At 47.3% G+C, this 11988-nt stretch overlaps 1 protein-coding gene across 2 annotated transcripts; it reads left to right on the top strand.

Annotated features, from left to right (window-relative positions):
• The first annotated feature begins 1673 nt into the window (after positions 1–1673).
• Positions 1674–9830, top strand: LOC142888447 (suppressor of tumorigenicity 14 protein homolog). 2 transcript variants are annotated; one of them, XM_076026745.1, is made up of 19 exons: positions 1674–2048; positions 3440–3602; positions 3889–4019; positions 4133–4203; positions 4894–5093; positions 5189–5224; positions 5307–5535; positions 5615–5751; positions 5871–5968; positions 6428–6528; positions 7339–7472; positions 7573–7677; positions 7763–7870; positions 7965–8081; positions 8366–8491; positions 8622–8805; positions 8929–9200; positions 9281–9417; positions 9504–9830. In XM_076026745.1, exons 1-19 carry the CDS (start codon positions 2007–2009, stop codon positions 9663–9665), a joined length of 2553 nt encoding a protein of 850 aa, XP_075882860.1. In that variant the 5' UTR covers positions 1674–2006; the 3' UTR covers positions 9666–9830. The 2 variants fall into 2 exon arrangements, with proteins under 2 accessions (XP_075882860.1, XP_075882859.1); XM_076026744.1 differs by having other exon boundaries at positions 3437–3602.
• The last annotated feature ends 2158 nt before the right edge of the window (positions 9831–11988 follow it).

Below are 11988 nucleotides of genomic sequence, written 5' to 3'. Positions count from 1 at the left end.
TAAAGTAGCCAAGTTAAGGCCCAGTTTGAAGCCCGGTTTGCCTTGTTTGAAGCTAAGTTCATAAGCACGATATGACGATGTATTTAGGTTCTGATGTCTTTATGAAATCAAACTGAGAATATTTTTGCTAAGATTTGACATGGCACATCAAACTTCCCGCAAACTTGAATTTTAGAACCAACGTCCTTATCTGCTGAACAAGCATTTTTACACATTTGTTGGGATGATGAAGGTAAAAGTGACCCGACAGCGCCAACAACCTACCTGCAAAACTGAATTTGTGTTGTTGTCATTCTGTTTCTCTGTGTACGCACTTCTGTGTTTTGGCTCTTTATGCTTAATTTTTCCCTTATTTTAAAAAATGTGCATCATTAAGCGTTTAAAATGTTTTAATTGTACCTTCAAGAATCCAAAAAGTTGTTTGTTTTCTATGTTAACGCGGGAAGTTCACACTGTTGTTGATATTTTATGCATCATGTGACCTCTCTAAGTTTATTGGAGGGAGTGGTGTCGGGGAAGGCAGGGGGTAAATTTGCCTTCAGCCCATTGGTCGAGCTCAGCGATCAGTGGGGACTGAAAACTGACCACTGATGTAGCAGGAACAGCGACGGTGGTCGATCACATCGTGTCAAACTGAAGAGGTTTTTTTTTTTTTATTATTATTTCTGTTTTTCACGGCTCCAGACTGTGTCATGTGACCCATCAGCCGCCAGCAGTTTGGAGGAGAAAAAACATCAACGGATCAGTGTAGCAGATTTTTTTTTTTTCTCTCTCTTTTAGGATTCGCCATTATTTTTTTTTTCCCATCTTCATGCCACACGTGGTTTAACAAAAGCCTGTGTGGGTTGATCTTTAGCTCATCCATCTCCTGCCGAAGAGCAACAGTCCAGTGAACTGATGGACAGTGACGTAAAAAAAAAAATAAAAGACTAAAAAAAAAAAAACCCTCACTGAGCACGCGCGTGCGATGGGCAGAGAGGAGGAGAAAACAGCATTAAAGCACAGAGGTGTATATTCCATTCCACTAATAAAGACAACGGAAACCTGAAGGTCTGGATATTTGTGTTTGTTTTTCTGCCTGGAGGTCACACAGTGCTGCCTTTTTATCAGAATGTAGCCTGGTCCTCCAGATGTGTCCTGGTCCTCGGGATGTACCCTGAGAGCAAGGCCCGGCGGGTCGCTACACAGCACTGTGATGGAACAGCGACCTCTAGCGTCTAGAATTTAGATTGCAAATCGTTCAGAAGTATAAAGGTGTAACAAAAAAAAGATGCCGTGTGGTTTAGTTGCCTCAGAGGCGTCACGTCAGGTAATTTGAAACGACGGAGAGATGATGTGCTGCCACATTAGCATAAAATTAGCGCGCGGCTAAATAGTCTAAAACTATGGAGTGTAGATAGTTTTTTACAAGTTAATGTGAGCATACTGACTTGTGTTGAGTGACACCGTATCACGATTTTCGGATTTAAGAGTGACAACACCACTTTCCCATTATTATTATTATTATTATTATTATTATTATTATTATTATTATTATTATTATTATTATTATAAAAGTGTAGTTGGTTCGCCTATCTGCTTTGGTGTTTCATCAAACCTACTACTTTATCTGGAAGGAGATTTTTGAAGGGCCCGCGATGCATCATGGGACAGCAGGTGCTGCTCCTCCCCCATCACTTTCGTCCTCCTCTGTCCGCCGACCGACAGGTTCCTAGTCCTAGTCACCAATACTCTGGTCCGCTTCGGAACCAATCGAAACTTCCACGGCCTGTTTCCTGTTCGGTCCCCACGACCCGACACTCGCGACGAATTTAGAGCCGTTTGTGTTGTTTCTGCTCGCAACCGACCAGAAACCAGAAACAACAGAACACCTGTCTCCGCTCACCTGTCGTCGTTAAGATGCCACTGCGGCGGTGACTCGCGGACTGTAGGAGGCGAGAAGAAAACGAAGAAGAATAACCTGACGACACAGAGCAAAGAGTTCAAGCTAAAAAAAAAAAAAAAAAATGGATCCGTTGGACTCAGGACACAAGTTCGTGCTGGGAAAGGTGAGTTTAGCCACTACCTGAGACCCGGAGCCGTGACTCCACAGCCCGCAGGGTAGTCAGCGGTTTCAGCTGAGAGTGAAAACAGAAACTAGAAAACAATGGGAGGAGAAGAGAACACGTTCTGTTGATACCTTTTGTTGGTTCTGACGCGTGGTGGTGAAGTGACGATTGTTGATCAACTTGTCCAGAGTGTAACCCTGCCTTCCCCCATGACAGCTGGGTTAGGCTTTCAGAAGACCCCCACGACCCCCACGAGTGCAGGCGGAGGCGGGCATAGAACATGGACGGATGAATGGATGGATGGATGTCAAGCTAAAACAGTCCGATATTCATGAGCAGACTCAAGTTCCAGACACAGGAAAGATTGGAGAGCGCAGTTTAAAAAAATATTCATCGGTTGGGGGAAAGATAGTTGAAGTTTTTGTTTATGTGCTTAATGTTAATAATTATGAACATGAACTGCAAACATTTTTAGCAAGCAAAAGGTTGAATGGTTGGAAGAAATGTGACAGTTTGTCATTATAATGAATTGCTTATTTTAAATTAGCATGGAATATATTAAATATAGTAAAAATGAGAGAGAAGAGAGAGAAATATTTCAGGAACTCCCGAAGGGATGCAAAATAAAGAGAATATCCCCGGGGCGGAGTTATCGTAGGCCTGGATGTGCACAGCCTACTTAGTGGCATCGTAAAAGGAAAAAAAATATATATATAAATATTTAACTTGGGAATTATCTCAGAATTTACTTCAACCTATAGGCTTTTTGCAGTGGTCCTTATTGCATTTTGTTTGCTTTTTATACCACATCGTGTCATTATTATCGCTAATTGGACACAGAGCTAGCGGTGACAGAGCGTAGATGTGTGTGTGTGTGTGTGTGTGTTTGTGCGCACGCGTGTACACACCTACAGCAGGACACAACACGCTGCTGCTGATACCTTACAGCTGAACTGCTCAAACATTCCAGTGGCAAGGCAACGCCCTGACGACTCGGTGGAACCGGTTCCATATGACGGCTCTTCCCAGAGTTCTTTTCACTCCAGTCACCGTGACATTAAAAATGGAACAGCATGCCAGCTGTAAACAATAGCGGCTGCCCAATTGCAGTTGATGATTGTTTGGAAATGAAACCGTTTGTTTTAATTAATTTGAATCTGCCAATTCAGTGAAGGAATCGAACACAGTCACTCAGATCTTCAGACCTCGGATCAGCGTTGTCGGTCACTGCGGTGTGTTTCGATCGTCAACATTCACCGCAGGACGTCTCCAGGATTGGATTTAAAATCTCAACGATCCAACTGCTTTTACTGCAAGTTTGGACCAGGAGTAAAAGTAAATATGTTACCCATCAGGTGCTGTCCTGTCCTTTCCTTTGTCTCATCCAGCAGGGGGATGAGTGGGAGTCAGGCCTTCAGTTCCTGCCGGCCACCGACTCCAGACGCCTGGAGAAGAAACCTGGCCGCACGAAGAAGCTGTGGATGGGCCTGGGCCTCCTGCTGGCGGCGGCCTGCGTGGCGCTGCTGACTGGCCTGCTGGTGTGGCACTTCCACCGTGAGCTGCCTTCATTAAAACTTTATTTAAACGCTAGTATCGTTGTCAGTGCGCAAACATCAGACTCAGAGCCGCACAGTCTTTTATGAGATTAGCACACTGATATTAAAGAAGCTTAAAAACATGTGACATTTTATTTTGACACAGGAAGTAGTGCTGTATCTGTCTCACAGCAAACAATGCCAAAAGCCAAAAGAACCAGAGTTAGCTAGCAGCAAGTTAAAATGTGAGGAATCGTGCTAGAGTTTAGTCTGTAACGAGGCTGGACTGTGACCCCTATCTGCAGTTCGCAGTGACGTGAGAGTGAGGAAGCTTTACATCGGCGCCATGGGCATCAGCGACCAGCCCTTCCTGCCGGACTATGAGGACCAGGACAGTTCTCAGTTCAGACGGCTGGCCTCGCTGGTCGATCGGCAGGTGAGGAGGGCCTCGCCGAATGAGCTACTGTATCCTGTCCTCATTTATTAATATATACTTTTCAAATAAAAATGTATTGTTTATGATTTTCTTCTTTTTTTTTTATCTTTCAGCTGAAACTGATTTACTCCAAAAACTCGGTTCTGGGCAAAGCCTTTAAAGGCTCCACTGTCCAGGCCTTCAGGTACAAGCCCCATCCCTCCATGATGTCACAGCTTGTCCTCCTCATGCAGAAAAATACAGTTGGACTTGTGTCACTTAAAACCTAATCATCACTAAAAAGAAAAAAAAAAGCCAAATCCACCTCAACCTGGTCTGGCCAATCAGATTCAAGATGTTTTCAAAGCAAGGCAATAGCCCAGGAAGGGGCGTTTTTCAATGCTGTTATACTCTGCCGCTATTCATCATTTCCTTTCACCTCAGACTCCAGGTATCAGTGCTGCTTGTGACATCACAAAGGGCTGATTTCCAGAAGCTTTAGCGCACACTGTGTGAAAAGCAAAAACCTGGCGTCTATGGTTTGGCCAGCGGGGTGCAAAAAGACTAAAGATTACTGGTTGTCAATAAGGGGGAGGAGCCCTGTGGTCACACTGTTACAAACTGGTTACAATGTTTTCTGTTGGTCTAAATCGCCAGGAAACACAATTCAGCCAATCGGCTCTAACATCCATTTGGTCTGATTTTGAGTAAAAAATGTCATTAAATTTGTGGCCGGGGCTAAAGTGACTGGCGGCGCCGTCGGCCGTGAAACCAACCCCGCAGGTTCAGAACCGTTGACGTCACAATGACTCCGCCCACCTCTGTATACAGTCAATAGGTGCGACACTATGAGCAAGAAGTAAATCTAGATCGTTTGTTGCTGTTGTGTGCGCAGCGAGGCATCAGATGGTGGTGTGGTGGCGTACTACCAGTCGGAGTTCGACGTCCACGCCTCCCAGCAGGGGTCGCTAGATGAGGCCATGGAGCAGCAGCAGCAGGAGGAGCAGCAGCAGGCCGAGGCTCAGCAGGGCCGGCAGGGCAGATTCATGCTGCGATCCAAAAACCCTCTGAGCGTCAGCAGTGTGGTCTCCAGAGGTCAGAGCTCCACACGGATCTACGTAACTCCCCCTCCTGACCACCGTGTGGCACTAACCAGCTGTTGTTGTTTTTTTGTCGCTTTGTGTCAACAGCCGTGGACCCGCGTATGACCAGAGACTCCGCCCGCGGTAGGGACCGTACAGCTCGGCCCTCCGGTCGACTCCTTGTACTTTTTGTGATTTGCATTTTTTTTTTATTTCCTGCCCACAGTGAAGAAGTCCTTCAACATCCACGTCAGCCAGGAGGGCGTGGTCCAGTCTCCGGGCTTCCCAGGCTCCTCCTACCCACCCAACGTGAAACTGCAGTGGCTGCTGAGGGCCAAGCCGGGCAACAGGGTCCGCCTGGACTTCCACACTCTGATCCTGGAAGAGGACTGCCAGCGGGACTTCATCCGGATCTACGACTCGTTGGCTCCCATCGAGGACAAGCTGCTGTCCGAGTGAGTCGTGGTCTCCACGCTGCCGTGAGTGAGTCGTGAGCTAAATAGTCTCTCTGACGCCGCTGTGTGTTCCCTGCAGACAGTGTGGTTACCCCCATGAGTCCCTGTCCTTCCTGTCGTCCGGGAACGTCCTGCTGCTGATGCTGATGACCAACGAGGAGAAGAACTTCCCTGGCTTCAGGGCCAACTACTCCCAGATCCCACTGACGCAGCAAAGTACTTATCAGCTCCGATGCTTTTTTTTTTCAGAAGAGCAAACTGGTGTGAGGATGCATCAGATGGTTCAGTGGAGTCTTGTCTTCTTAGTTTGACGGGTTTTTTTGCGGTTGTCACAGAGTGCGGTGGGACTCTGAGTGGGGACAAAGGCTACTTTTCCTCACCCTTCTTCCCCTCCAATTATCCTCCAAAGATGACCTGCACCTGGAATATTGAGGTGGGTTCACTCATTGATTTATTTTAAAGCCATATTTTTGCATGGAAACCTAAAACTAATTTGATAAATTTTATTTTAAAGTCCAGCTTCCTCCCACAGTCCAAAAACATGCATGTTCGGTAAATTAGAAACTCTAAATGTAAATCTAAATGTAAATGTCCGTAAGTGTGTATGTGAGGTGAGTAAGCTGAGCTCAGGAGGAAGCGGGTATTGAAAATGGATGGATGGATGGAATTTTGAACTTGTTGCAACTGAACGCTCCTTCTCATATGCTGGAAAAACATCACTGCGGAATGATGCTGCCCCTGTGTGGCCAAAATATAAACCGTGGCCGCTTGAAGCTGCGGAAGTCCACGCCGATGGACTCCCTGTACATTCAGAACTGCTCGCTCCCTTCATCCTGTTGAGGAGTCTTCTTCACTCAGTCTGAGAATTGATTTTCACCCGTTTTTCTGCCAGGCACCAAAGGACAGGTTTGTGAAAGTTCAGTTCAACAAGTTCTTCCTGGGAAACGACAGCGACCAGTGTTCTCATGACCGTGTGGAGGTGAACAATGAAAGGTGAGATGCTCGGATATCTGCTCCAAAAGTACCAATGACCTGAGACTCTGTTCATTCCCACCATGTTTAGACCAACCCCATGTGGTTTGGAGGTCGGAAGGTGTTTTCTGAGTAGTAGTAGTAAAGATTTTAGTTAAGTAGTAAAGATTTGTGTGAATACCAACCATTGACTGTATGAAAAAGATATGGTTTCAAGGAGGCCAACACTGAAGTACCAAAAACCTGCTTTCTATCGATCAGCCAGCAGAGACCGCCAAAGTTGGTTGCAAAAAAACTAAAAACTACTGGTCGATAATAATGGGAGGAGCTTAAAATTTATACCATTACAAACTGGTCACAATGTTTCTGTTGGTCTGAATCAACCTGTGAAAGAATTCAGCCAATCGGTTTGTCCAATTGGTCTGATTTGATCACATGTTGAGTAAAAATAACCATAAAGTTGTGGACGTGGCTACAGTTTCATAGCCCTACTGTTGTCAGCTTACTGGCTGGCTGACACGGCCCTCTGGTACCGCCCACACATCCAAATACGGAATGTCCAGGTTTCAAGACGGACCGGCAGCACCAGGTGGCGCCGCTGACCGCGACCACCAATGGGTTTTCGCAAAAAGTCAGTGGGTGATGTCACAATGACACCACCTCTTTTATACATACAGTCAAAGAGACCCAAAAAAAACAATCAAAAGGTGTACCATCCCATCGGCCAATCCAGAGCCTCAGATTTCAAGGTCAACTGCCCCGAAAACACCTGGTGACTGACCCCAGAAGGAGCAGCTACAGACTAAATGTGTCTCCACTCTGCTTCTGCAGGCTGTGTGGCAGGAAGCCTGAGAACGCGGTGGTCACCAGCAGCAGCAACACCATGACCATCAAGTTCCGCTCAGACTCCTCCCACGTGCACCAAGGCTTCACCGCCGAGTACGAAACCTTCGTCCCCAACAACCGTAAGAGTTTTACCAGAGTTCTGACCAGGCGTTGGGGAACCTTAGAGGCAGGCAGGCAGGAAGGCGGCTGATTCTGGAATTCTGCTTTCTGATTGATCAGCTTGTCCCGGAAGGTTCCGGTGCAGCAACAACTTGTGCCTCAACAAGACGCTGCAGTGCGACGGTTGGAACGACTGCGGCGATGGCAGCGACGAGGACAACTGCAGTGAGTCCCCCACGGGTACAAGTTCAGGCCGCGGCCACCGGGTGGAGCAGCTTTTGATGGACGTCGTCGCTGTGTGTGTTTGCAGAGTGCGAGGCCTCTCAGATGAAGTGCGGCAACGGCCGCTGCAAGCCTCGCTTCTGGGAGTGCGACGGCCTGGACGACTGCGGAGACAACACGGACGAGGAGAACTGTGGTAGCCAAACTAGCTGCTCCGCTTCCGTTCCCGTAGAAGGAACCGCCTCTCTCAGGAACGTGTTCTCTCCTCTCCTTCTCCTTCTGCATGGCAGTGGCGTGCAAACCCGGAGAGTTTTCCTGCAGGAACGGACGCTGTGTGCCGGAGAGGCTGCACTGCGACGGCAGGGACGACTGCAGGGACGGCTCGGACGAGTCCCGCTGCGAGAAGTGTAAGAGACATCAGGGTGCCTCAGTGTTCACACTTCAACTTGTCTGAAGTTCGATGTATTTATTTATTTATTCATTTTTTTGGTTAGCAAGACTTTCTGAAATCTGCTGTAGTTTATTAGAGCTGAAATAATAATAGAAATATCCCCAAAAATTCTGTTCTGGTCATGTGACACTGGTGTGTGTGTGTGTGTGTGTGTGTGTGTGTGTGTGTGTGTGTGTGTGTGTGTGTGTGTGTGTGTGTGTGTGTGTGTGTGTGTGTGTGTGTGTGTGTGTGTGTGTTCAGCTCTGGTGCTGCAGCAGTGTTCAGAGTTCACGTTCCGCTGCAGGAACGGACACTGCATCAGCAAACTGAACCCCGAGTGTGACAGAGAGCCCGACTGCGAGGACGGCTCGGACGAGGACACCTGTGGTACGTGTAGCGCGTGCATACACACACACACACACACACACACACACACACACACACACATACACACACACACACACACACCTAACTATTGCACCCCTCCGAACCTGTATCAATACTGCCTTGTGTTCAGAGTGTGGGACGAGGCCGTACCGGAGCTCCCGTATCGTGGGCGGGCAGGCGTCCCGAGAGGGGGAGTGGCCTTGGCAAGTCAGCCTCCAGGTCCCTGGGATGGGTCACGTGTGCGGGGCGTCGGTGCTGAGCAACCGCTGGCTGGTGACGGCGGCTCACTGCGTCCAGGACAACGGGCCCAACAAGTAGGAGTCATGAACTGGCGCTGGTGCAGGCCACGATAAATTGTGCTAGCTGTTCGCAACTGGCTGACTGCTAGCACGCTGCCACTTGAACTGTCTTCAACTTGACGTCTGGCTTCCGTGCAGGTACTCGCAGGCCGACCAATGGGAGGCCCTCCTTGGCCTGCTGGTGCAGAGTCAGACCAATGAGTGGACGGTGAGGAGGAGGGTGAGGCGGATCATCGCCCACCCGCGCTACGACCGCCGCAGCTATGACAACGACATCGCCCTTATGGAGCTGGACGCCAACGTCACCCTCAACCAGAACATCTGGCCCATCTGTCTGCCCTCGACCACCTACGAGTTCCCGGCAGGCCGCGAGGCCTGGATCACCGGCTGGGGCGCCGTCAGGGAGGGAAGTGAGTGGCGGCGCCGGCGGCGTTAGCACACAGTCCATCATAGGAAACAGGAAGTGGTTACTAATCGATGCATCCTCCAGGTCAACGCGCCTCTGTCCTGCAGAAGGCAGAGGTGCGGATTATCAACAGCACGGTATGCAAGAGTCTGATGAGCGACGAGGTCACCGATGGGATGCTGTGCGCCGGTGTGCTTAAGGGAGGCGTGGACGCCTGTCAGGTGACAAATTCGAGTAGCTGCCGCCGCCGCGTGTAGTAACTCAGCATCGACAAACGTCCACCTAACGGTCACATGTCTGCACACAGGGCGACTCCGGAGGCCCACTGTCCATCACCAGCCCCAGTGGGCGGGTCTTCCTGGCCGGTGTGGTGAGCTGGGGAGATGGCTGCGCTCGCAGGAACAAGCCCGGCATCTACACCAGAACCACCAGGTACCGCGACTGGATCAGGGAGAACAGCGGCATCTAGTGGGCAGACGGCAAGCAGAGGCAAATGCATGAAGACTTTGTCTTTTTTTTTTATATATATATATATTTTGTGAACTGTTGACAACACTCAGGTAATTAACGTCTCTGCGGGTCAGACTTGGTTTTAAGGAATTTTAAAAGATTAGGTTTAAAAAAAAAAAAAGAACAGCTGTTGTCGGGCTAATGCAAGGGGAATGTGACATTCCCTGTCTCTTTGTAACCTCTGACCTTAGAAATAAACGCAGGATACTTGTGTGTGTGTGTGGAGAGTCTGCGAACTCAAACAAACCCTGCCCCACTGCTAAGCTGAACGAGTCTATCACATGACTTGGGTCACAGTGATAACAACATTTACAAACAAACAAACAGAGCGAATAGAACAAAGAAAATAAAACCTTCATGTAGAAACAAAGCCCATATTTTTAGCAAAGCTGATAAATAACAGACATTTGTTGTGCTGTTGTAGTAGATTATTTATTATTTGCTGTGTAAAAAAAAACAACAACCTTGGTTTGCATTTCTTGTCCGTGTGTTGCTATTTTTGGAGTGTGATATTTTGTACAAAATGTATTTATTTGAATGTTCTTTCCTTGTATGTCCTTTTACATTGTCGGGCTTCAGGATTCTATAGAATCAAACTTTCAATTTACTTTTTAAAAAGATTTAGATTTTTATGTTAACATGATTTTTTTTTTTAAAGTTTAGATTTTTGATGCAGATAATTGAATGGGGCTAGTCAATTAGGGTGTACATCTGGAAATGTGTTCTTGCTAATTTTACAAACAGTTGAAATAAATATTTGTGAAAACAGCTCTGCTGTTTCTCTTCATTGGTTGTAAATTAAGCAGCGAAGTTCAGAAACCGTTTAACAGCAGTTTATTTTACACAGTCAATAAATTCTGACCAGTCTATTTTCCCTACATGAGTGTCATTTCCTACAGACAATAGCACTGGTATATGGCCTTTGTTCACCACCAAGGAGGATGGTATGTGGTCCATAGTAGCCAAATCATAATCAATTTCTAAAGTATCGATGGAGTCATGGGCATCCACAGTGCAAATAACGTGGTCCAGCCATGAAGTGGAGTGCGAGGCCTAATGTAAGTATAACTGTCATTTGGCAATAGTACCTTACTAGATCAATGCAATCCACTCTCTGTACAAAACTGGACTAAATGATTACCAAACAAGAAGAGTTGTCATCAGATACATTAGCATTCAAATCACCAACAACATAGCTGCAAGTAAAAGGATTGCCCTGAATATAAGAAATGATAAATGGCAATCTACTAAGGTACGCATCCTCAATTTGTATGCGCTCATATGTTGGCCATTGTGGCCACGCCCCCTGGAATTCTCCCCCGTGAAAGGTTTGCACTTTGGTCACTTGTTGATTCGCCTGCCCCATGAAAGTAACTGCGCTTACATTTAATGATGTAATTCCAGGTCTTGTTTAGCAAGGAATGTCTCCTGGACACACAGAACGTCACATTTGTCCATCAGTTTATCCACAACGAGCCGGTGTCATTCATCAGTTTCTCTATGGCCAGAGAGCAGTACACGAGCGTTGTAAGACACGACGCACATGCGCATGGGAAAGTTAAAATCATATCAGAACATCTACATGGCTAACCTGCTCTCGTTTAGAGCTGAAGGCGCACCATGGTCTCATAATAGCAACGGACATAAGTCCGGCTCGCGCTGATTAATTTTCCCCCTCTTCTATCAATTTAACCTTCATTTGCGGCACAATTGTGTTTTTTTTCCCCTCTCTCTCAGATTGTGAGGATTGTAGTTTCACTCCCCATTTCCTGTTATCTCGCAACTTCCTCCTTAGGCAGCTGACCCAGTCACGTGATACTGTGCCGCACACTTCTCCGCTCTCTGGCTCTTCAGCTCCTCCTCTGCCAGGTGAACCGACCGACGCTGCTGCTCGGCTCCCTTTTCTTGTGAACCGCAAGGTTTGTGTCTGAACAGAAAACGGGGTGTCCGCAGGAAAGCGAGGAAACCCGTCGCCTGTTGCGTTTCGTTCTTAGCGGTTTTTTAATTCGTATTTCGAAATGAACGTTTGCTTTTCACGGGAAAGGACGGATGTTTACTTTTTCTTTGTACGCGTGACGCGAACGTAAAGTTGTCAGTGTAGGCGACTTGGTGTTGATGTTTATTCTTGGAAAAACGTTCCGTTTCTAAGCAGGTGGACCCGTGAGCTGTTTGTTTTAATAATAATAATAATGATAATAACTAGCCAGCTCATAACCAAAAGTCGTCTTAAGTGTGTGTGTGTGTGTGTGTGTGTGTGTGTGTGTGTGTGTGTGTGTGTGTGT

This window comes from Nelusetta ayraudi, unplaced genomic scaffold, assembly GCF_046127955.1.
Source record: "Nelusetta ayraudi isolate G7.1 ecotype Tasmania unplaced genomic scaffold, CSIRO-AGI_Nayr_v1 ptg000019l, whole genome shotgun sequence".
NCBI classification, from domain to species: domain Eukaryota; kingdom Metazoa; phylum Chordata; class Actinopteri; order Tetraodontiformes; family Monacanthidae; genus Nelusetta; species Nelusetta ayraudi.
Note: the sequence above shows the minus strand (reverse complement) of the source record. Positions and strands in the feature narration are given on the sequence as shown.